The following is a 23,153-nucleotide window of genomic DNA, read 5'->3' on the forward strand; positions in this document are numbered from 1 at the left end:
AAGTTGCTTTTAGACTCTGACCTATAATGTTATTATTCATTATTAACATAATTTGACAATAAATATTAAATAACATACATTTACATAACAAAATAATAAAATAATAATAATATAAACACCTTATAATGGGTTGTACATAATATTTTGCATTAAATGTTTCATTCTTTTGTGCAATCCTTATAATAAAGTAACAGGATGTCTGTCTGTGTTTTCTGTATGTTTGAACCGATATGGTTCTCCTTTACAGGCTAGCTTGTCATAGGTCCTAGGAAGGTTTAAACACTTTTGAGGGAGATTACCACCGCCCTCCTAAGAGAAATAGCCCCTAGAAAAAATACCCCCCTCCTAAAATATCAAAAAAATATTGGGTTATCGTGTTCAACTCTCCCCTCCTCAAGCGCCTATAATGGCCTCTAGGGGCGTAGCCGCTAGTATAAATTAATATATGATATGAATGTTGTGGGTGTTTTAATCTTAAAAGGTTGATTAATGTTTTATTACTCTTTGTTTCATCACAGAAATACACATAAAAATATTTGGAAATTCAACTTTATTGGGCGTTTTCCCTTGAAAGTACTTAGTCGAGCAAAACAATCCCCTTTTGCTTTGAAATATCCTGAAAAAAAAGGAGGATGGGAGTTTTTCGTTCGATTGTTTATTACTTTATAAGATAGGTTATTATTTTTTTAATGGGTAGTTAGCCTCGTAGGTTTAGGGCACCGTAGGGCTAAGGGCATCCTCAAAAAACTATCCCTCCCTCTAATTAAACTAATTTCAATTAATGTAAAAATATGAAGAGTCTGGGGGATAGATTCGATAAGCACTTTGAAAGAAAGCACCAATTAAAAAAAATCAAAAGTTATAGCACAAAAGTTTTTTCTTCAGATTAATCTCCGTTTTCAGAATGTTCTTCTGTAGAAGATGATGAATCTTGGCTGCTTGCTTCCGCAGGGGCTTCGCCTGCCAGATAGTATCCCTGAAAATAAATGAAGGGTAAATACAGGGAATAAGGATATTTATATTATTAATAGTACCCAAAGTTTTATAACCACGAAGTATTATATAATTTGTAACAACTTTGGGTACTTGTTTTGCAGTGGCGTGCGAAGCACTTTGTCTAGGGGGGGGCATTTTGAAGATTTTGTAAAATTTTGCCCCCCCCCCTGAATCAAAGTGCCCCGGGGGGGCACTTTGCTTTAGGGGGGGGGGGCATTTTGATTATATATACTAATTTTAATTAAGGGCGTTTTAAGGGGTGGAATTATTTGATTATGGGCCTTCTAGTCCTTATCCCTTCTTCCCCATCCCTTCCCCCATCCTTATTTCCCATTTATATCCCCTATCTCTTCCCCCCCATCTCTTCTCCCCCATCCCTTCTCCACATCCTGCAATGACCGAAGGGAAGGGAGCTAGAAAGCATCTTCGAAAAAAAAGTACAGAAGATAATTTAACCTTCCAACCCCCCCCCCCCCCACCACCACCACCACAAAACATTTTTTATGGGTTGAAGGGGATGTTATAAAATCTCAGCAGGAAGGATGAATAACTTGTCCTTTCATCTACAGATATAAAAATCTATTAGAAATATGGAAAACTTTGGGGTATAGTCTCTTTTGTGGCAACACCTCTTAAGGGGCATTTCGTCGTATTTGCATAGTAGCTTTTAATAGGTTATTCTAGGTTAAGTTAGGTCAGGTGATTTCCCCACAGGGTTAGGCAATTGGCCCCGCAGGAGCTATAAATAGGTGAAAAGCTACTGTGAAAATACGAAATGCACCTTAAAAGGCAATGTCACAAAAGGGACTATACCCGAAATTTAAAAGATACAAAAATAGCCAAAAACGTCCTGAAAAGCAGTCCGACCTCCATGAATTTTTAATAGTTAACTATACTCCAATATGATAGGAATGTTAACATTAAGTTTTAGCCTTCTATCTTTAATTGCAGTTGAAAAAATCACATTTTCCCCTTAGCATTACGTACTGACGACCATAGTGAATTATAGAGAAGCTAAAAAGTTATATCAACATATCCTACCCTCTTTATATGGCACTTTAAAACTCTGTTAATTTTTGATTAAGTGGTGTTTCCAAGGATTTATAGGGCGGTGCGTGAAGCGCACCTAAAAATATTTACTCCCCCTTTGAACTAAAATCAATTAAAGACAACAAGAGTGGCATATTTTATCAAGTTAGAAATATAGAGTGTAGTTAGTTTTAAGGGTTTTTAATGAAAATTGCCATAAAAAACATGTCTTTTTGTAAGGGTATGTACACAAAAAAAATGATAAACTTATCCTGAAAATAATATGACATCATATATAGTTATTCATTTAGACAGACATACAGTGTTGAGAAAAAGGCTTAGATAAATATCAACGCTGTTTCTTTTTTTATATAAAATAACTTTTTGATTAAATATTTGTTGTTTACACATGTTTTTATAGAAATAAAAACAAAATATACAATGCAATGTGATAAAAAGCAGAAACCATTTGGAAGGGCGCGAAGCGCAAATTTTTTTCTTCAAATATGCAGGGAGGGAGGGGTTTTTGGACTTTATTACACTAGTCCCCAATATTTCATATAAAATTTTCTTATTTGTTGGCTCAACAACTTGTGGGACTTTAATGGAATTTTGATTGGTTGGGTAATTAAGTCGAGTTTCCATACATTTCATCCACTAATTGTAATCTATATAAGGGGTTATTTTGTATATCATCATTGGGGATGTACAAAATTTCTTTGGTAAAAAGTTTATATTATACAAAATAAAATACTTCCTATTACCTGATTTGTTATGTTCAGTGAAAAAAGATTATAACCTAATTTCTACACTAATTAAAAAATATGGTAAGGTGAAATGAATAGTAACTGTCTGTTTGGCGCGAAGCGCCAAAAATTTTTTTTTGAGTATTTCTTGATCTTTATTTTGGAAACTGGGATAGTTTTCCTTTTTGTAGAGTAGGGGGCAAAAAGGGGCATTTTGTTAGTACGAGAGACATATATTATATACTAAAACCATTTTTCGGCCGTGATTCTGTAGGTTAGAAAATTAGTACGAGGCGTAAAAAATTAATACAAATTGAAATTAGTACGAGAAGCAAAAAATGTATACGACAAATTAAAAAAAAATTCCCAGGTTATACATAGTAAAGGTAGAATTTTTTTTGTATTATGAAAATCATACAAAAGTACAAAGTACAACTTCAAGGGTTTGAAAACTTATATTTTCTCAAAATAAATATTATTGAGTTAAAGGACGCCTGCAAGAAATACCACGCTTAAACTGCTGAAAGACTGCCACAAGTAGACCCAATACCCCAAATTTAAAGCCTTCAGCTTTAATAACAAAAAAGTTCTAGGCATTTCAAAAAAGCATTTTATATACAATGGAAATTTTGAAAGATTTCCAATGCTCATAAAAGAAAAAACAATATTAAATTACGTCGCCTAGACACAAAATTATAACCTTATCTTTGTCATAAATTTAGATTGCCTGTAACTGATTACATTTTTACAATAAAAACACCACATTTCATAGTCAAAATCTATGAAAAAAATTCAATTTAAATTGCATTTTAAACAAAAATCATAGCGGAAACAAAGGGGGAAACTTCTGCAAGCTCAGCTGTGATTGGTTGCTAAGCTGATTCAGCCTTCTGATTGGTTACAGTACATTCGGTACAACGCAAAATAAACTTAATTTTTTTTAATGATTTTGGCTATAAAAATGGGTATTGGGTCTACTTGTGGCAGTCTTTCAGCAGTTTAAGCGTGGTATTCCTTGCAGGCTTCCTTTAAGCGAGATATTTCCATGTTTTTAACTATTCATGTGAAGAAAATCTCATGTTTAAACTCTTATCATGGCAAGGCTATGATCCTTTCCATGCTATACTGAAGTTGATTAAGTTTGGTATACTTGTGTCTATAGTTTAGATTTTGTAATTATTTAAAAAAAGATATTTTTAAATACTGAAAAAAAAACAATACATTTACTTATTTGATTTTTAAACAACAATACATATATTGGAAACCCCAAAAAATAATTTTTTCTAAAAAGTGAGAGACACCTAGCAGCAAAAATTTGAACTACATCAGGTAGAATTTTTTTTGTATTTTGAAAATTATACAAAATATACAAAAGTACTATTGTATTATTTTTTTTGTAATTTTGTACAGTCCCTTTTTTTTGGCTAAGTCCCTTATTTTTTTCTTGTACTTGTGTGGTAATACGACACCCATACGGACAGGCCGAATACAGAGTTGCTTCGCTGTGACTTATGATAACAAACCCCCCGCACTAATCCTATTATATCACTATCCATCTCATGACCGCTGTTAACCCCGCACCCGGCGGTCAAACTAAGTCTGCCTAAATGTGGGGAGGGGACTTGAACATGCAACTATCACGAGTCCATCATGCACTTATATAATCGGGAGGCACTGCCTCCCCTTTTACCACCGCTGCCCCCACAGCCTGTCTACCGTCGGGCGCTAAGCCCTAGCGCCCCACACCCCCTTCAAACCTAACTATTGTCATATTTTTGTTGTATATATATAGTAAACATAACTTGTAAATATTATTCAGTTTAAATATATAATTCTGTATGATTGAATCCTGCTTGTTTGTTTGGTAGAATACTTAAAGGCTAGGGCCCGTTGAATCCGAACTCGTTACCCCGTGGGCCGAGTACGCTCGGCTTACCAGAACTTGGTGTCAGCTGTGAGATCGAGCCTTACAGAAACTAGCCTATTCTACCTCTGATTGGACCCTTTGGCAAGTAAGGGGACAATCAGCCGCCAACTGACCCGTGAGACGGCCTTTTTAGGTCGAATTTCCATCATTTTGAACGCAATATGTGGGCCTCTGGCCTACGGCAAGCAGATTTAGCCTGCTAAAAGCGCCAGTTAAGACGCTTTTTCCGTGTCGTGTAGGAGTAGCGCTAGGTGCGCAGCCACGACAACCGGATTATTTAGCTCAGACGGCTACAAAACTGAGTCTAAATTGGCAAGTGTAGCTGGGACAAGCCCCAGGACACCCAGGCCAAACCTACGAGACAGACAGCTGTGTGCTGGTCTCCCTAAGAAGGCAATGTGTGGCTGCGAAGCTTCAGCACACAAGTAAGCCCTACCACTGCGACGGATAGCAGATTTTGAGCCACAGGCACGGCAGGACGGGACATTCCCTGCCGCTGCCTCCCAGGATTCGAACCCGAGGCGCTGCAGGACGGGCCATTCCCTGCCGCCATTTGTCGGGATTCGAACCAGCGGCGCTGTAGGACGGGTCATTCCCTACCGCCGTCACCCCTCTGAACCTTGCAGGACGGACATTCCCTGCTGCCAGTGCTTCCAGAATCACACCTAGAGCTCCTAGTGATAACAACACATCATTGTGTATAAAATGTCAACCAAGTGATAAAAATAAATATAAAATTGTTGACCAAGTGATAATTAATAAGCTCTAGTGATTCGAAGCTACAGTCTAAGCCACCATGGTAAGCGATACCACCATAGCTGCGGTGCGGCCACCACCAAAGTTTCTGCCAACCCCAGCCGAACGAGAGGCCCCCTTGTCTCAAGGGCAGGACCTCCACTTCCCCTGCCATATCAGGGTGAGGTTTCCTACTCCTGACCCTGCCCAGCATGTACAGGTTGATGCCATGGTTGATTCTGGCAACCGTGTACCAGGGTCTGCTGTAATTTCTGAGCACCTCATGCACGCGATGGGCGTGCAACGCATGTTGATTCCGGACAACACCCAGATCCTGACTGCTAATGAGGAAGGCCAGCCCCTCCAGGTAATTGGAAAATTAAAAGAGTTATATATGGCAGTTTCACACACTCTTATACTCCATCTATACCACGTGACTGTGGTCCGAAATCTCTCCCACCCTCTGAACTTAGGAGGGTATTTTCTCAAGGAGTTCGGAACTAGGCTCTGTTTCGACATGCAACCACCTTGCTTGTGGGCGCGTGGGGAGTTTATCCCACTCCGTGGCGTCCCCATTGACCGGGAGACAGCCGAGAGAGAGCTAAGCTATGAGGGGCCTCTGCCAGGCCCCCTGCCTGAGCAGCCGCGTGTGGTTGAGAAAGGCACACACTGGGTGGACGCTGAGCTCAACGCACACAAGGGAGCTAACCTGCTAGCCATGGGGTTGCCCCCAGTGCCCAAGGTGCCAAGGGAGAGCCTGCCAACAACGTTTCCTGAGATTGCCAGCCCTCCAGAACCAATCTTCTCCTCCGACATTTTTATCAACGGCCAGCCGTGTCCACCTGGCCCCCTCTACCTGGGACCTCCAGCCAGTCCACCAGCCAAGCCCGAGTCCAGACCCGTCAAGTCGCGGTCTGATGTACCCGGAGCCACACTCAACTCTCAGGCCCCAGCCTCTCCCGGCGCCGTGCCCGTCAAGTCGCGGCCGGACGCCCACGGAGCCAAAGCTGGACCCAGCATTTTGGCCTCTCCCAGCGCCGAGCCCGGCAAATCGTGGCCGGACGCCCCCGGAGCCAAGCCTGGCTCCGACACGTCAGCCTCTCCAGAAGCCGAGCCCGTCAAGTCGCGGCCGGTGGGTCCCGGAGCCAAGGCTGACCCCTCACCAGCCACGTATAGGCTGAGCGCTGTCACTCCAACTGACGGTCAACCACCCCAGCTCCGCACAGCCAAGCGGGTGGTCCTGCCTGGCCGCGGGGTTATGGCAGTCCCTGTTGAGCTAGTAGGCCATCGCACCAAGGATGCCATTCAACTAGCTGCCCCAGAACAGAGGTTTGGGGAGGACCTTGTTATTCCAGAGGGCCTGTATGCCCACAGGCCTGGCTCTGCCACTGTGTTTAGAGTACTGGTGGTCAATGAGGGGGAGGTGCCCCTCTTGCTGGATGCTGGCCTCCCAGTGGCAGGGGAGCTGGTCAAACCTGACATTCTGGAGGTCTCTGATACGCCTCCCCCGCGTCTCCACTCGGTCCAAGAACCTGCTGAGCCCATAGACATGCAAGAGTTGTGGGAGGCCTTGGAGATGGAAGACAATGAGTTCCTACGCAAGGACCCCTTGCTCAAGAAGGAGGTCTGGACTACGTTGTCAGAGTACAGGGACGTCTTCTCCAATTCTACCCCCGGCTGCACAGATGTGGTTGAATTGCAGCTGCGCCTCAAGCCAGGGACCCAGCCGATCCGCCAGAGATTTAGGGATCTGAACCCGCGGCAAGAGGCTGAACTGGAGAAACAACTGGACACTTGGCTGCAGGAAGGAGTCATAGAGCCGTCGGACTCCGCCTGGAGCAGCCCCCTGGTGCCCATCAAGAAGAAGGACGGGAGCACCCGCTGGGCCGTCGACTACAGGGCCCTCAACAAGTGTCTGGAGCTGGACAGCTACCCCCTGCCTAGGATCCAGCAATTGGTGGAACGAGCTGGCGGGCACCGTGTCTACAGTGCTCTAGACGCGGTGGCCGCATACTACACTATCCGTGTGTCTGAGGATAGCCGGCCCTGCACCGCCTTCACCACCCCCAGGGGCTTGTATCAATGGAAAAGGATGCCCTTTGGCCTGGCTACGGCACCGTCTGTCTATTCCAGGTTTATTGCAGGGATCCTAAACCCACTAGGCACAGCCAACCTCCAGTCATACCTTGACGACGTCCTGACCTTCCACCAGGATACCTGGGCCCACCTGGCCAGGCTCCGAGAGGTCTTGGAAGCCCACCGCAGGGGAGGGATCCGCCTCAAGCCAGCCAAGACCAAGTTGTTCCGGTCCAAGGTGGATTATCTGGGTCACACCCTCAGCCGAGAGGGGATAGCCATGCAAGAGGACTATATTGACCGCATCTTGGACTGGCCAGCCCCTAGCACCCCCAAGGATTTGCTGGCGTTGCTGGGCTTCTTTGGATACTACCGCCTGTTCATCCCAGAGTATGCAGACCTCACCTACGAGATGAATCGGCAGAAGACGGCCAAGGCCCTAACCTGGACGCCTGAGATGGAAGCCCAGCTGCTGCAACTCAAGGACAAGTTCCGACAGGCCCCCATCCGAGCGCCGCCCAGGTTTGATTTACCAGCAGTGTTCCAGCTCACCACCGATTTCAGCAGCCGCGCCATCTCTGCCATACTGAGTCAATGCCAGGAGGGCAAGGAGAGGCTGATTGCCGCCGTGGGGCGCAAGACAACCGACCCTGAGACGCGCTACCCGTCCTGGAAGGGAGAGATGGCCGCCATTATCTATGGGATCCGAAAATTCCACGGCATCTTGTCCTACCGCAGCTTCCAGATCAACACTGATTCCTCTGCCCTGCTACAGATGAAATCACTGAACACATCCACAGGGATGGTGGCCCGCTGGCAGGAGGAGCTAGCGGCCTTAGACTTTACCGTCTGCCACAGGCCTGGCACCCAGAATACCAACGCCGACGCCCTCAGCCGCCGGGAAGATGCCAACATGCCAACGGCTAGCGCCGAAGAATTAGCAGAGCAGGCTGAGTATATCCACAACCTGGCCCAGCTAGGGGAGCCCGCAGCTAGCCGGCCTCCTGCCGCCCGACTGGATTCAGCTAGAGTATTGGAAGCCCAGACACAGGATCCCCTCCTGCTCCGTGTCCGCCAATGGGTGGCTGATGGCAAGGCCCCAACCAAGGCTGAGCTGCGTGGCAAGGAACGAGACGAGCAGCAGTACGCCAGCCGCTTCTCAGCCCTGGGGCTTGACGAGCATGGCTGCCTCACCACCACTGACCAGACTCTGACAGGAGAGAGGACAAGATACCTGCTACCTTCGGCCCTCCAGCAGGATGCGTTCTTTCTAGCCCATGGGACCCCCATGGCTGGGCACTTTGGGATGGACGCAACTATCGCCCGCGTTGCCAGGCACTTCTGGTGGCCCAACCTGGCCCGTGACGTCCGCCTGATGGTACAAACCTGCCCTGAGTGTGTCCAGAAAGTTACCAAGGAGAGGCTGAAGCAGGGGATCCACGTGCCCTCCCGCCAGGGGTATCCACAGCAAGTCCTATTCATCGACCTGGTGGGGCCACTGCCAGAAACCCCAGCTGGGAACCGCTACATCCTCACCTGCCAAGATGGATTTAGCCGGTTTGTCAGCCTCTACGCCATCCCCAACAAGCGCACCCTCACGGTGGCTGAAGCCCTGTTGCACCGCCACCTGGCCACGTTCGGATGCCCCCTGAAGATCCATTCCGACAATGGAATGGAATTTACCGGCCAGGTATTCCAGGAACTGGCCTCCCGGCTCGAGATTGGCCTGACACATCCACCACCCTACAATCCGCAGTCCAACCGAGTGGAGAGGTTTCATAGGACGCTCAACACAGGCATGCGCCTGTTCCTAGACAGAGACGATAACAACTGGGAGCCCCACCTGCCTGCCATCGCCTTTGCCTACAACACCAAGGCCTGTAGATCCACTGGTGTGACCCCGTTCCTGGCCTTCTTTGGGAGAGAGGCCAAACTTCCGGTGGACATGGTGCTACGGCTGCCAGAGACCGAATATGCTTCAGTTCCAGCCAACGTCCAAGCTCTGTTGCAGCGCTACTACGCAGTTTATGATGCCATCCAGCAGAAGGAGGAGGGAGCCATCAGGAGGAGCGCGGCAGCTTACGAAGGCACGGCCAAGTATGAGGTTGGAGACTTGGTCTGGTACCTGGCCCCTCGCCTGGTGCCAGGAAAGGCAGCCAAGATTACCAAGAGATGGACTGGCCCCTGGAAAGTAGTGAGGAAAGCTACAGAAGTCCATTATGTCATCAAACCTGCCTCTCCAGTAGCCAGGATCTCAGAAGTTACCGCGCATGTAGGCCGACTGCGCAAATACACTGGAGATGTGACTGCCCACCAGATCCCAGAAGACATCCAAGTTGACGTGGACGGCGACGAGGATGCCACCGAGCTGCCAGTTGGAGCGGCGGCGCCCGCAGCTAGCAACCCAGGAGAGTTCCCAGTGCACCAGCCAGCCGCAGCCGCCCCACAGCCTAGCGGCCAAGATCGTGACCCAGTGGAGGAAAACCTGCAGGAGCAACCCAACGAACCACCGCCGCCGCCGCCCGCTCCAGAGCCACTCAGAGATGCCATCTGGAACCCTGACGCAGACATGGAGAACCTGCCAGCCAGCAGCGGACCTGTAGGAGAAGAGCCAGCCACTGCGATGGAAGAAGCCGCCCCAGAAGAAGAAGAAGAAGCCATGTGCCCCCTGCTGATGACAGCCATCCCCATCCGGGTAGGAGCTAGGAGGCCAAGCAACCTGAATCAAGCAGGCGCCCCCATGGAATTCTATGCGCCCTTTGCCATCACCATTCCACCCTTAGGAACCACCAGAATCTGCCTAGGCCTCCGTGTCCAGTTACCAGCCGAGACAGAACTGATCCTGCAGACGAGGCAAAATTTCCAGCGGCGAGGCCTGGCCGTGGCCAACCCACGCCTAGAAGCCAACCAGGAGCTGACAATGCTGATCACCAACCACAGTCAGACCGAGCAACGAGTGTCCCGAGGAGCCTGTGTAGCCCGAGCTGTCCTCCATCGAGCTGTGCCCCAGGAACTGCCTGTCCGGCGCATGAGCCGGCTGTCGTATCCCCAGGTTCAAGGCCTGGTGGCTCAGGAGCCACGCAACCCTTGAAGGGGAGGTTGTGGTAATACGACACCCATACGGACAGGCCGAATACAGAGTTGCTTCGCTGTGACTTATGATAACAAACCCCCCGCACTAATCCTATTATATCACTATCCATCTCATGACCGCTGTTAACCCCGCACCCGGCGGTCAAACTAAGTCTGCCTAAATGTGGGGAGGGGACTTGAACATGCAACTATCACGAGTCCATCATGCACTTATATAATCGGGAGGCACTGCCTCCCCTTTTACCACCGCTGCCCCCACAGCCTGTCTACCGTCGGGCGCTAAGCCCTAGCGCCCCACACCCCCTTCAAACCTAACTATTGTCATATTTTTGTTGTATATATATAGTAAACATAACTTGTAAATATTATTCAGTTTAAATATATAATTCTGTATGATTGAATCCTGCTTGTTTGTTTGGTAGAATACTTAAAGGCTAGGGCCCGTTGAATCCGAACTCGTTACCCCGTGGGCCGAGTACGCTCGGCTTACCAGACTTGTATCAATTTTGTCTACAATAGTACTTTTATGTTTTTTTTAAGTAACATATTAAGTCCCAAAATTTTTTACTTAAAAAAAAATTTACTTTGTAAATAAAATTAAAATTGTAGAATTAGACAATTTTTTTGTCAAATTAAAATTTTTTTTTTGATATTCAAAAAATGTTTTTAAAAATACTTCCTAAGTCCTCAGTTTTAGAACTTATCAAAATTTATGTTATTGTATATTTTTTGTTGTTCAATTGTATACATTCTTAAGCACTATGTTCATTTTTAAGTAAAGTCCTAAAATTTGAAATTAATACTACCCAGGTGGTCCTTTGTATAGGTGGATCCTTTTTTTAGTATACATTTTTGTTTACAATAGTATACATGGCCTTACTCTAAAATTGTATCAATTTTGTTATACTATAGTATAGAAAATTTGTGGGATCTACGATAGTATACCATCGTTATGCAAGAATTCTTACGAGGGTACGAGAAATTTTGTTAGTACGAGAGACATATATTATATACTAAAACCATTTTTCGGCCATGATTCTGTAGGTTAGAAAATTAGTATGAGTCATTAAAAATCAATACAAAATAAAATTAGTACGAGAAGCAAAAAATGTATACTACAAATTTTAAAAAATTTCCCAGGTAATACATAGTAAAAGTAGTCTTTTTTTTTGTATTATGAAAATCATACAAAAGTACAAATGTGGTTCTTTAAGGGTTAGAAAACTTATATTTTCTCAAAATAATATCATAGAGTTAAGGGAGATATTTCCATGATTTAAACTATTCATAATGATAAGAGTACATGAGATATTCTCATCTTTTACTTCTATAATGGAAGCTCAGTGAAGAGATTCTCATGTTTTAACTCTTATCATGGTTAGGCTATGATCCTTTCCATGCTATACTGAAGTTGATTAGGTTTGGTATACTGGTGTCTATTGTTTTGATTTTGTAATTATTTAAAATGAAATATTTTAAAATACTGAAAAAAAACAATGAAATGAGAAACCAATTTGAATAAGATTTACTTATTTGATTTTTAAACAACCATATATATATTGGAAACCCCAAAAAAACAAAGTTTTTCTAACAGGTGAGAGACACCTAGCAGCAAAAATTTGAACTATATCAGGTAGAATTATTTTTGTATTATGAAAATTATACAAAAGTACTATTGTATTATTTTTTTGTAATTTTGTACAGTCCCTTATTTTTTTCTTGTACATGTTGTATCATTTTTGTCTACAATAGTACTTTTATGGTTTTTTTCATTAAGTAACATATTAAGTCCCAAAATTTTTTACTTAAACTGTTTTTAACCTATTTTTAAAACGTATATAAAAAATATACTATGACACCAGTAAAATCAGACTGCAGGGCCTAAATTTGAATTAAGTCCCCAATAAACTTTTTTTGAGGGATTTAAATATTAATTTTTACTGTTGCCGTAGTCATTTTGACCAAAGCAAAAGGTCTTTTTTTATTTGGGTAAAATTCGTAGCTTTTAGAGTGTTTTGTTTCATAAATATTGTATTCTGGTATAGAGTAAAATTAGGCCTTATGATTTTACTATAAAAATTCACTAAAAAGTTAAATCTTTACAATATACCAATGAATTAACATTAACATGTTTGTGTTCGTTCACCTATTTTAAACACATAAAAATTGGCTGTAAAGGGTTAAATTTGATGTCAACATGACAAGATGTCAACAAATGTTTATGCAATACAACAAAATTATTTTTGACACATATACAAATATGATATAAAATAAGATTATTCAAACTTTTTTTTAAAAATATTTTTAAAAATTATGTATCTTTTACGTGTATAGTTTTCATTCTTTTCATTTTAATTAAATAAAAATTATTTAACTACATTGTAAATAAGTCACTTTGTGAAAACACTCTTTCAAAAATTATAAAAAATTGAAATGAAACAAGAAATCTTATTGGTTTAACTTTAGCAAATGTGTTTTATTGTATTATGTTAAATTTTTTACTGAAATTGATTGTTTTAGAAAAAAAATTATTTCCATCGAACAGAGTAGAGTTTTTTTTATTATTGTATTGATATAAACTGAATCATATAAAATTGTTCTGTAAGAAACAATTTAATCCCAAACTAAAAGTTGCTTTTGCTTCCGTCAAAATGATCACAGCAACATATAAAATTAATTTTTAAATCCCCCCAAAAAAGTTTATTGGAGACTTAATTCAAATTTGGGCTCTGCAGTCTGTTTCTACTGGTGTCATAGTATATTTTTGATATATGATTAAAAAACAGGTTAAAAACAGTTTTAAAAAAATTTTTGTACTTATAAATAAAATCAAAATTGTAGAATTAGACAATTTTTTTGTCAAATTCTAAAATTTCTTTTTGATATTCAAAAAATGTTTTTCAAAATATTTCCTACGTCCTCAGTTTTGGAACTCATCTAAATTTATGTTATGGTATATTTTTTATTGTTCGATTGTATACATTCTTAAGATTTTGTTAGAGTCTACAAAATTGGAACTTTAAAAACATTTTTAAAATGAATACTATTATACAAAAAAATTATACAATAAACGCTATGTTCATTTTTAAGCAAAGTCCAAAAATTTGAAATGAATACTATCACACAAAAAAAGTGTACTTTAAATACTATGTTCATTTTTAGGCAAAGTTCTAAAATTTGGACTTAACCAAATTTCCTAAACTTTGTAATATTGTATATAAAAAGAAATACAATAAGCATGAAACAAAAAAACTCTTTTAAATCCACAAATTATACTCTAATTATTTTTGTTACTTTCGAGACATATTGAAATATTCAGTAAAGTAAAAAATGTTTGGACTCTGCCAAATTTTTGAAATTTATACTATTGTACAAAATAATAATACAAGATATACAATCAGGAAAATGGTATTAGTACAAAAATAAAAAAAAGTGTACAACATATACAAAAAAAAATATACTAATTAATAAAAAAACACAAAAGTACTATTGTATACAAAATTGATACAACATGTACGAGGGGACTTTGCCAAAAAAAATTTACTGTACAAAATTTTAAAAAAATTCTACCTATACTAGGAACAACCTGGGTATCACACAAAAAAATTATACAATAAATACTATGTTCATTTTTAGGCAATGTTCTAAAATTTGGACTTAACCAAATTTCCAAAACTTTGTACTATTGTATAAAAAAGAAATACAATAAGCATGAAACAAAAAACTCTTTAAAATCCACAAATTATACTCTAATTATTTCTGTTACTTTAGTTGACATATTGAAATATTCAGTAAAGTAAAAAATGTTTGGACTCTGCGAAATTTTTTTATTAAAAATGGAATTAGTACAAAATTAAAAAAAAAGTGTACAACATATACAAAAAAAAATATACTAATTAGTAAAAAAAAACAGAAAAGTACTATTGTATACAAAATTGATACAACATGTATGAGGGGACTTTGCCAAAAAAAATTACTGTACAAAATTTTTTAAAAAATTGTACAATAGTACTTTTGTATGTTTTGTATAATTTTTGTAATACAAAAAAAAAGTTCTACCTATACTAAGAACAACCTGGGATAAAATAAGGAGCATGTTGCCATTTAGACAACTAGCAAAAGTTGAATCAATGTTTTTTTGAGAAATCATTTGGAGTTCCAATTTCAATAGTAAAGGCAATATATATTATTTCAATTCGGCAAAATTTTAAAATTTATTTAGGTGTTTAACTATGACAGTGAAAACGTTCACTTTGGGCAAATTATAAAATCAAAATACAGTGTTTTTAAAAGCGAAGCTGTTCTATAATTAGGGTCGGTCTGTCCGTCCGTCCGTCCGAGATAGATAGCTTTTATTCGTTAATTTAGGCATGTTAGAATTGTCCTATCGATTTCAAACTTTGCATGATGATTCCTGTAGTAGTTAGGTACGATTTAGAAAGCGTAGCAACTCTATAATCATTACCAGAATGTCCGTACGTCCATTTTAAACATGTTGATTTTTCTAATTTTTTAACAGCAAATTTTTATGTGATCTAATTATCCGTTTGATCTGATTTTTGGTATATTGATTCCTGGGACAACAAAGAACAATATTTTAAGCGAAGCAACTCTATTATCAAATCCTAAAAATGTAAGTATGTCCATAAACTCAATAAACATTTTTCTGTATCAAGAAGTTTTTCAACAAATTTACTTACAATTTTGCTTCGACTCTTATACTTTTATATTCTGATAATTCAGTTTAGACACTATACAAGTGTTAATGTCCGTTTGTCCTACCGTTTCAGTGCTTCGCTTTTATGGATGTTGTCATCCTTGTTTTTAATAGTTCTAGAAATGTCATGTAAAATTTTCCTTGAAACTATCAAAGTTGACATTGTATAAAGCAGGAAAATGAAGAAATATTATGAAGCAACACACAATGAGATACAAGAATAGGTCAATGGTTGATAGAAAATGTTGACACCAAGTGTAATGAGAAAAATTATCTAAAAGGGAGAAAAAAGGGTTGTAGATTTATGCAAACCTAATCAGACATAACTAACACAGAGGGGACAATAAACTGTTTGTGACACTATTACCAAAGTTTTATAATAACATTTTTTTAATCGTTGGCTTAATAAATTTAGGGACTTTAGTGAAATTTGATTGGTTGGTTTACTAAGTTGAGTGCTAAAACGTTTCAACTACTAATCTTAACCTACAGAAGGGGTAATCATCATTGGGGATGTACATTAATTTATTGGTCATTGTTTTATCCCTTTTAGATTCCTGCAACTAACATGTTCTACAATCATATTTAATAAGAAAATAAATAATTGAACATGTCACAAGTTTCAACGCATTTTAGATTTTTTTTATCAACAGTATAAATTTCTACGCATTTAGCATCTGTTAACAAATAACCTTAACTTCAAAACAAGGATGACAACATCTATCAGTTGCGAAGCAAATTAATTCAAACAGCCAATGAGATTTAAATAAGCAATGAACAAAACAGACGAACATATTAGATTGTACCTGCTTAATTGTCTTAATAATCTTAGAATTTCAGCAGTTTAGAGAACAGCTAAGAAAAACGTAATTTTTTGATCGTCTAAAGCATTTGAGACAGACTGTAGGACAGATTAATATTACAAAATATTACGAGAATTTGAATTAATGGGTAGCGCCACTAAGAATACTGTAAACATGTCTGAAATATAATTGTATACTTTTTTAAGCCTCGACATTTTCAATGTCAAATATTACGTGTTTATTTAATTTTGACCTTGAGCCTAAATTGCACCTGTATTTGTATGTACAGTAGTGCATCTCAGAGATCTAAAGGGGTAAGACAATGGCCGATACATTGATGTACATCCCAAATAATGTTAAATAAAATTGCCCCTTCTGTAAATTAAAATTAGTGGTTGAAACATTTGAATACTCACCTTAATGATCCAACCAAACAAAGTTCAATAAAAGTCCCCAAAGTTGTTGAACCAACGAATAAACAACGTTATTATAAAGCATTGGGGACCAGTGTAATAAACAGTTCTATGTCTCCCCCCCTTCCTGGGTGCGTGTACACAAAGAAATATGCGTGCATGTCATTATCAATGTAATACATATAATTCATTTTCAACAAATCAAAGAATAAAAAAATAAATATTATTGAGAAGATGAAACAAAAATCTGATGTTTATCAAAATCAATTACTTAACTGTAAAATAAGATAATTTGTGATGTACTTTTTAAAAAACTTAATTATTATATCTAAAATACCAATAAAATACATCTATGTTTCTTCAGTGAAAAAATTTTTTTAAAAAACATAAAGGGAAAAGTAGGTTGCGGGTAAAATCCGTAAAGGTTCTGTGATATGTGTTTTAAGTTAAACGATAAAAATTTATGTTAACTTTTAAAAAAAACATTTGTTGTCTATAGTTCTTTTCAATGAGAAATACACATATTTAGTGAATATTATCGTTCTACTACTATTTTACACACACTTTTACGGATTTTACCCGCAACCTACTTTTCCCTTTATAATTTATCTTCAAATACTGGTAATAAAAGTTTTAGCTGATTTTCTAAAATCTATAAGGGTTAATATTATATGACATTTTTGAAGCAAACCTTTTCTATGAATAGGGTCTCTGTATGTCCCTCCGTGCCTACGTAATGGTTAGTTATTTAAATAAATTTAGGCAAGTTATAAAGTTGTTCTATAATTTTTTTCAAACTTTGAATTATGATTCCTGTAACAGTTAGATACGATTTAGAAAGCATAGCAAATCTTTAATCGTTACTAGAAAGTACATATATTAAGAATTTTTGTTGCAATATATATATTCTTGTTTAATTTTATCGCTCTACAGGTTTCATGTTCGTTTGTTCGACTGTTTGATTTCAGAGCTTCGCTTAATTATAGATGTTGTCATCCTTGTTTCATAATATTAAAGGACAAAAATACATATGTGTCTTCTGCATTTATTTTTATTCTCAAGGCCAACTTTGTATTTTATTTACTTTTTTTAGTTAAACACTTTTCTTAAGTCTATGTGTTTATAAATAATTAGGGATAAGACAAGACAATGGTCGATAAATCTATACAATATATTCCCGATTATAATGAAAACATTTCTTAAATTTGAATTATTAGTTTAAAATTTCAGGCTCTGATAGTTTATACAAACCAATCAATATTTAATAATATATACAAAAATTGTTAAGTAAACGAATGAGAAAAAGGGACTATACCCAAACTTTGGGCATTAGTAAATTTACAGTCCAATGTCCCTTCCCTCCTTGTTAATAATAATAATATTTTTGAAAAAAAACACATTTCTTCACTGTATGTATGAGGAAAAAAAGTTAATATTTAAAAAAGAACAGATTCGACTTGATTTTTTTGTTTAGGGATTAGCTCCGTTTCCATTATCTTAATTATGTTTTTAAGTTATCATTTAGTAAGCGTATTTTTTTACATACTCCGAAATTTGGCTAAAATCCCACGACGTGGGAAGGGGTGCGGACAAAACAAGAACTTGCGATTGTAATACATGTCTGTTGTTAACCGAATTCAAAAATCAAGTTTCTTGCTCGCCGCGACCTGCTTAAACCTATACTTTATTTCTGTTTCTGACATAATGTATATTGTACGTACATTATTGTATAAAAGAAACAAGAAATTGAAATTAACATTCAAGTTAGGATGTAAGGACTGCCCTCTTACCTTTTGAATGCACATGAAAGGACTGCCCTCTTACCTTTTGAATGTACATGAAAGGACTTTCATCTTACCTTTTGAATGTACATGAAAGGACTGTCCTCTTCTGATTCTTCTGTTGGGGTTTTCCTCTGCTAAAAAAATCAATTATATTCTATCTCATCATTTTTCAAAGCGAAGTTTTTCTACATTTAGGATATATCAAAATTTTAGGAATGTCAGAATTTTTATATAGATTTAAAACTTGGCATTATGATTCCTGATACAGCTGGAAAAATGATTTCGAGGCCGATTAGGCAAAATTCATTATGTAAGACATCTATTTGAATAATTAGGTCTTGAAATTTAAGCATGTGCTTTTTAAGCTGATATGTTGAGCTTCGCTTTGATGGATGTTGTCATCCTAATTAGGGGAAATGGATACCTTTTTTTTTGAATCACCCCCTCCCCCTGTTCTTATATTAAAATTATTTAAAACAATAAAGGTCGGTTTTTCGTCTGTTTGTTTATTGCTGTAAGGAAGGTTAGGTTTTATTGGGTACTAGGTAGCCCCACTGGGTTAGGGCTTCCCCCAGAAGTAAGGGATAGGGAAAAACCTACTCAATCGTTTTCATAATTAAGAGGGTGTGGTGGGAGGGGGTGGGAGTATCAATGCTCAAACGCGCATTTTTAAGCTATTAATAAAGAAAGCTTACTTGTACTTTTTTCTGGTCCTGAATTTCATTAATCTTCTTTCTAACTTCATACCAGAACTTACTGTTTGTTATTGAGCCCTTATTGTATAAAACAAATTATTACATAATATTTTTATTAGTAAGGCAATATTTTATACTATAATTAGGTTATGTGCGTAAGTAAGTTCGTCACAAGGTTCATCAATTGCCGTGTGGAAGCTTATTACTTTTAAACATAATTTTCCATATTTTAATAAGTATTGCTGGAATCATGAAATTGTCGGCCAACGTTAAAAATTACTTATGATCGCATTAAAAACAAATTAAAACCATCCCGGAACCTAAGTAAAGCTTTCCTAGAATAGAAAACTCATCCGGTTCATTGGTTGGGAGTTCTTAACGATTAGACAGATTTTTTTACTTTGTCATAACATAGTACTACGCCAAACTTGTAATGACACTATGGCTACATTCTTACGGTATGTTGATATTAAAGCAGGTCAAAAGTTAAACATGTTAAAACTATATGAGTAGCCTAACTGTAAATTTTTTTTACCTTGGTTTCTTTACCACTCTTTGCTGCCTTTTCAGCTACTTTTCTCTTCAAAAACTGTCCCACCTATAAAAATAACGTAGTCTTAATAATATTCACTTTAAAGTACAAATATTTGTTTTAGATCTGAAAGGGGCAGTTATTTTTTCATCTAATTTGCATGATAAGTCAGCTATAAATAGTGGCATTGCTTAGGAAAAAGTTTTGCAAGTCAGCTAAGAATATTTGAATTTTCGGAAAATTAAATCATCAAAAAGAATTTATTATTAGAAAGAATCATATATAACATAATAGTCTTCTAGAATTTCTTTTTTTAGTTTGACGAATTATGGGGTCAGATGGACCATCTAGATATATTATGTATATAAAGATACTTTTATATCAAACGCTTTGTTGAAGTCAAACAATTGTTAATTCAACATACCCATTATTTGGAGATGAACAAAGTGTCTAATTAGCTATGTGACGTCATAAAAATGAGGAAGATTAGAGGAGAATTAGGAAAGAAAACCCCTAAAAAAAGATGGATAATCCCTTATTTTTATGACGTCACATGGCTGATTTTTTGGACACTTTGTCCCTATCCATATTATTTACCTCAATCATGTGTTCCACAATGAACTCTAATCCCATTTCTTCAGTGTATCTAAATAGTAATTCAATATTATAATCAGGATCTAAAGGGATAAGACAATGACCGACAAATTGATGTACATCCCAAACGATGATAAATAAACTTCCCCTTTGTAGATTACAATTAGTTGTTCTACGTTTGGACACTTAACTAAATAAACCAACCAATCAAAATTCAATTAAAGTTCTCAAAGTTGTTAAGCCAACGAATAAGAAAATGTTTTTATATAAAACTTTGGGGACTATTGTAATACCACCTTCCTTCCTGCTTATAATAAAATCCCTGCTTGGATAAAAGAATTAAAAATTGAAAAACAAATTTCCCAGAGGATTATACCGGATTCTCTATATGATCATTTGAAACCCCTTTCAAACGAGATAACTAAATAGATAATGTAAGGGTAAAATTTCTATTCTAAAAAATTTGAATAAGCAAAATTATTACTTTAGAGATTCCTCCAAATACTTTTGATGCTTGAATTGTTGAAATATTATTCTCGCGGCATCCGCATATTCACATTCCTGTACTTTGTCCCAGTTATCAAACATCTGAAAACAAGGATGATTACTAAATCTAGGGGCGTAGCCGTTTTTTCTTAAAATGCCTTTTCGAGCATGAAAACAACCAACTTTTAATAAAAGTTTGATAAGATGGGAGGGATAGCACCGCGTACGCTATTTGATAATAAGGACCTTATTAAATTTTATAAAAAATCTTACATAACAAAGAAGATTCAATTAACCTGAAAATGAAATGTACAAAACGACCTTCCTAGTAGATGTAAAATACTTGCTAACATTTCTTTGACTCTTTCATAAAATTATTTCAATATTTTGAAGAGTTTTGTCTATCTTGAGAAATAATTTTTCCCTTAATCCTTTCTTAAAGACATACGGACTAACATTTGAATTATACAGAAGCTTCGCAACTTCGCAGACAAGAAATAAATCTTACTATTTCTCTGATTTGGTTCCTAAATGTGTGGAACGTTTGGAATGCATCGTACACAATCTGTATCATTTCAAAACTTAGATTTTCATACTTTTGTGAACTAATTTTTGTCTTCAAAGCATTAAAGCTTTGGAGCTTTCCTTCAAAGAGCCTAAAGACTTGAGAGCTACAGAAACCACCTCCCCCTACTACCAGTTTTGAAATGATTGATATTAAAAAGGCAGTGCCTTAACCTTGATGGGCTACCTAATACCCAATTTAACCTAACCTAACTTGTCTTTCATATCTAGGACGGAGAAAGTGCATATATAAAAAATTACTATACAAATGACCAATGATAGGACAGTCTACATTTTACCATTAGCCAATTCAAATGTATACTGACCTATAATTGGTCATTTGTATTGTATGACGTCATATTTTATAGGGGGGGGGGGATCATTTTTATAAGGTTTTAAATAGTTGAAAACCTTCCCAGGACCCATAAAAAGATTCACTGTAAAGAAGAACCCTTTATTCATCATAAAATAAGAAGATTATTAAAGTTTTGAATTCCTTTGAGCTGGTTGATCTTCTTTCAGGCCCGGCCTCCAAATGATCCTGAAAATAATGATTTTCTCGGCTACAATTCAAGACAAACGGCTGATATGTTTTTTTGCCCCTATAAGAATGAGCATCAGTAAACAAGATACTTGATCCATCAGTTTGTCAGTCATGCTATAAAAACATAGATATGGAAATATACAACAAAAAGAATGAGTGAAAGATTTCGTATTTCTTCTACATATATAGACTTCTCTGTTAATGACCACTAAAGTCATTAAACGAATTTACATAGTGCAACAAAATAAAAAAGAATATATGACTAATAATAATTTTAGACAATGACTGAAAAGGGTATTTCTAAGCCTTTACAGGTGTTCCGTAAATATGAAATTAAATTCACCCTAATTACGTTTATACTGAAATATAATTATAGCAATTTCTTTTAAAAAAATTAAATACAAGTGGACTAGATCATTTATATAGTCAGCTTTCCGCGGATATAGAATGTACAATTATAAGATTAAAACTGGTTTAAATCTTATGATTGTACATTTTTATATTCGTAGAAAGTTGGATATAATACGATGCTAAACATAGTTTTTTCGTATGGATAAGAACCGGTTCCTATCCAACGGATTCGAATGAATACGAGAAACACTATTACAGTAATTATAATTATAGTCAAAATTTCTAAATTGACAAGTGTTTTAAAATATATTTATGTCTCATATTATTTCAACCCTAATAAATTCCGTTTATATTAATCATATATAATTAAATAGATTTTAAAAAATATTTTAAATTTACAGTTTTTTAATAGATTAATCCGTGCATATCATCACCTTATTTTATCATATAGGGCAAAAATTGAAGATGATTAAAGTCCCACAACAGGTTATGACGTCATGCGATAGAATATCCAATGAGATGCCAGTATACACTGTAATTGACCAATGGTAAAATTTATGCTGGCCTCTCAGTGGTTATTTTATCGTATGACGTCATGATCTGTTGAGGGACATTAATCATCTTCGCAAAAACTTACTACGGACAGGATATTAATATTTCGTTAAAAAAGTAGTAAGGTTTCTACCTGAAGTAAAAGATCTCGAAAATTTCTAATTTTACTTTTCAGGTATACTTAAGAGTCTTGGGGTGGTTTTAAGCTATTTTTCTATGGTGAAGAAACTAGTTGATTGACATAGCAGAACAAATAAGGTTTAAAAAAATATTTAATGTTACTTTTTTAAAATAAAATCTTTACAGATTTGGGTGACTTGTACAAAAAAAACTACCTTGAGAATGAGTCGTATTTGATTACGCATCCTTTTTTCTCTGACCCAAGGGGACATCAGAAACTGTCGTTCAATCATACTGTCAATTGCCTAAATTTTCATAGATTAAGATTTCATTTTTTGTGTGCATTGTCAATAAATAACGACATTTGGCTAGATTGTTCTTTATTTCCATGCAATT

General features: G+C 37.6%; 1 protein-coding gene across 3 annotated transcripts in view; it reads right to left on the reverse strand.

The window, feature by feature from the left end:
• Positions 1–772: 772 nt before the first annotated feature.
• The window catches only part of LOC145328940 (uncharacterized), a 30,170-nt gene continuing 7,789 nt past the window's right edge, over positions 773–23,153 (reverse strand). The window contains exons 6-14 of one of the 3 annotated variants that reach the window (XM_080172902.1): positions 22,973–23,062; positions 21,687–21,731; positions 21,135–21,191; positions 20,625–20,728; positions 20,144–20,192; positions 19,550–19,612; positions 19,015–19,092; positions 18,394–18,450; positions 773–976 (exon numbers count right to left, since the gene is read on the reverse strand). In XM_080172902.1, coding sequence (XP_080029028.1) covers positions 887–976; positions 18,394–18,450; positions 19,015–19,092; positions 19,550–19,612; positions 20,144–20,192; positions 20,625–20,728; positions 21,135–21,191; positions 21,687–21,731; positions 22,973–23,062 — 633 coding nt within the window. In that variant the 3' untranslated portion in view covers positions 773–886. Of the gene's footprint in view, positions 977–18,393; positions 18,454–19,014; positions 19,093–19,549; positions 19,613–20,143; positions 20,193–20,624; positions 20,729–21,134; positions 21,192–21,686; positions 21,732–22,972; positions 23,063–23,153 lie in introns of all 3 variants that reach the window. The other 2 variants (XM_080172901.1, XM_080172903.1) reach the window with 2 other exon arrangements.

Source organism: Acartia tonsa, chromosome 9 (assembly GCF_053477335.1).
Source record: "Acartia tonsa isolate MP-2025a chromosome 9, ASM5347733v1, whole genome shotgun sequence".
NCBI classification, from domain to species: Eukaryota; Metazoa; Arthropoda; class Copepoda; order Calanoida; family Acartiidae; genus Acartia; species Acartia tonsa.